This window comes from Chaetura pelagica, unplaced genomic scaffold, assembly GCF_000747805.2.
Source record: "Chaetura pelagica isolate M959 unplaced genomic scaffold, ChaPel_1.0 scaffold199, whole genome shotgun sequence".
In the NCBI taxonomy this organism is placed as follows: domain Eukaryota; kingdom Metazoa; phylum Chordata; class Aves; order Apodiformes; family Apodidae; genus Chaetura; species Chaetura pelagica.
The window spans coordinates 242,042-245,021 of NW_009970714.1; the positions used below are offsets into that span (position 1 = coordinate 242,042).

Genomic DNA, 2,980 nt, shown 5'->3' on the forward strand with positions numbered 1-2,980 from the left:
TTTGATACTTCGGTGAAGACATCACATTACAGTCTTTTAAAAGCACACAAGAAGAATTAGTCTTCAGTTTTAAGTAATCTGGAGTCTGGAGGTTTTTTATCTGCAGAGCTGTACTGATCCCTCATAAAGATGCATTTGTTTTTGTTCAGTTAGCCCAATACTTCCATGTTGCAGCTGGACTGGTCCACTGAGTTGCACAGATATGGGGTGGGGAGTGCCTGTAGGGTTGCCTTCCTGGGGTTTTCACCTGGCTCTGCTGTCTTTAATAACCAGCACTCCTAATTTTGTTGCCTGACATCCTTTCCTTTCTGCAGAGCTCCCCTAAGATGTTGCTAACTCTTTTTCACCCACAGGGAGTGGAGCGACTGCAGTGGTGCAGGCAGCCTTCTGCGCTCCAAAGAAGGAGAAGGTGGCAATTAAACGGATCAATCTTGAGAAGTGTCAGACAAGCATGGATGAACTCCTGGTATGTAATCAAAATTGTCTGGGGAATTGTATTTTGGTTGGGATGTCTGTTAAGTGCCTTAACCTTTCTTCAGGTAATGTGAATGTGAGGAAACATGACTGATTTCACAAGAGGCAGTTCAGTTGTCCTGATTGTACAGGACATAGAATGTTAAAATGATCCAACTGTTGGAGAACTTCAGGCTATTTGTTTAGAGCTAAGCACTTGTATAATCCCATTGTTTTGAACGGAGCTAGTGTGCAAGTGCGAAGTGCAGCTGTACTCACAAGAGCTCTGCATTTTGACGGGGATCTGGAGCTGTGTGCTTCCAGAATCGTTAATCATTTTGTTTTCTCTTCCTTTCCTGTAGTTCTTTAGTTCTTTTTTTTCTCCTTCACCTGTAAAGAAAAAAAAACAACTAGCTGCTCTTCTCATCTCTTTCTGGTACTGTTACCAGCAAGGGATTGCTCTGGCAGGCTGCCATATGGAAACCAACTAATTCTGAGCTCAGGACAAGAGGTAGTCTTTTGGAGCTGTAACTGTAATTTTCTTCTGCTATTTGCCTCTTTTCTCAGGATTTTCTCAATGGAAAACAGCTTTGAGCAGATAGACAGAAAACTTTCTCACCTGGCTTGTATGCTGATGGGCTGCTTTTTGTTCTCCTTTCTGTGTGTATGAGCTGGTTTCTGTGTGTGAGTGAAATCAGTAGTACTGCAGTTGTCACATCTACCTCACATGTGGAAGGTCCCTGGATTTAAGCCATGCAGAAACAGGCATACCTGTGAATGTTGAGGGGTCTTTGCTAAAGGTGAGAAGGCTTTCTTGGGTAGAACTTTCTATAGTAAATATTGGCTAGCAGGGGTAGAGGAAAGATGAGGAGATGAGGCCATGTACCACCTTTCATTTTAAAGCAACTCTCTAGGGTCTTTCCACCTGTGTTTTGACAGTCCTGAAGTGTTAACTCGGGCACTTTTTTTGCTGATTGCAATTAGTTAAAAAATGCAGGAGACCTACACTAGTACAATATTCAGCAGGGCACTTGAACCATGGTTCCCATTTACATTTAGTGACTAATGCTATTTTTATCATTATAGGTATCTACAAATCTGCTCTTATAAGGAGGAAAGGCTCCATCCAAACTATCACATTTTAGCGTGCCTGTAAAAGGTTGTATGTAGGACACTTAAGATGGCCTGTGTTCAAATCCTCTTATGGCTCGTGCCAGTGTAGGATTTAGAGATCTCTTCCCTTTTCACAGTCAGTCTTTGTGTCCTGGTATCAACCCTTTGCACTCTTCAGTCTTTTTTGAGGCTTGTCCATACTACTCTGCCTCAGTTGAGTTCCTAACTGTATTGTCATGGTGCAGTAATTGAGATTGCTAGTGTTTGAGTGATTGCCAATTCCAGCTAAAAGGTTAGGTTCAGAAAGATGCTGTGGAGACTTGGCATGTAATTTTAGATAAGTACTTCTAATTGCATATTTTAAATCTCTGGCTGACTTGTTCCACACAATGATTTTTCTTGTTATGGGTAGGACTGCAATGAATTGCTGGTGTCAGCTCTCTTAAGCTTCCAATTTTGTGGCCAGATCTAGTGTGGGTCCCTCTGGAGGCTTATGTATGGGTCTGTTGTGAAGGCAGATGTTTGTCTTGACATCATGTGTCAAATACTGTTCATTAATGTCTGGGATAAAGACATGGATTTGAAGTCTTCCCATACCTGCTGTCAGTAAACAGACTTCTTATGACTTGTCTTGTAGCATTTTATAGATGACAACACAGGCATTAATGGCTCCAACTGATTAACTGCTTTAATAGTGAGATATTAGGCCAGGAGGCAGTGCAAAAATGGAGAGATGACCTGACACTTAGCTGTTCTCCAACCAAAACCTGCTGGTCCCTTCTCAGAAGTCATGTCTCAGGCTGCACAGTACTGAAGATTTTATTCTAATTGTTTCATACAGATTCTTTAGGAGGGTAAGGCCTTCCCTTTCAGTCTTGGATGTGGTAGCTGGTGGGTGATTCTCCTTTTCTATGTACCCCAGAGAGCAGATGCTTAGCCTGATCTTTGAAATAAGCCCTTGTGCTGTGCCTTTAGTTGTGCTCCCAAAGTTTGTAGACCCTCTAGGTAACTTGTACATAATTTAAAGAGTATAGGTAAGTGATTAGTGCCTGAGAGTTCAGAGGAAAGAGGAAGAATCAGGCTCTGAGCAATTTTGGGATAATTGCTCCCTAAACAAGTTCTTGCCTGGACCTGTGACAGTTGAGCTTTACTTACCAGATTTAAGCTGATCTCTTAATGATTTTTGAAAGCTCTTTAAAAATGCAACTATAGGTATTCTTGAAGTTGAAATCATGCAGAAATGGAGGAGGGAAGAAGATGGTTCTGAGCTGTAGCAGCTTCATGGGGCAGTGGTTGCCAAGGTAGACAAGTAAGAAATTTTTTTTTTCCTGGGTCTGTTCTAAATTTGTATGTTTATTGGATGTCACTTCCCACTGTGAGAGCTGAAATGATGCAATTTTCTGAATTTCCTGCT

The 2,980-nt window shown here is 41.7% G+C and overlaps 1 protein-coding gene across 1 annotated transcript in view; it reads left to right on the plus strand.

The window, feature by feature from the left end:
- The window catches only part of OXSR1 (oxidative stress responsive 1), a 99,453-nt gene that overhangs the window by 28,319 nt on the left and 68,154 nt on the right, over positions 1 to 2,980 (plus strand). Inside the window, exon 2 of the mRNA XM_010006007.1 lies at positions 354 to 466. Within this exon, the coding sequence (XP_010004309.1) occupies positions 354 to 466 (113 nt within the window). The remainder of the gene's footprint in view (positions 1 to 353; positions 467 to 2,980) is intronic.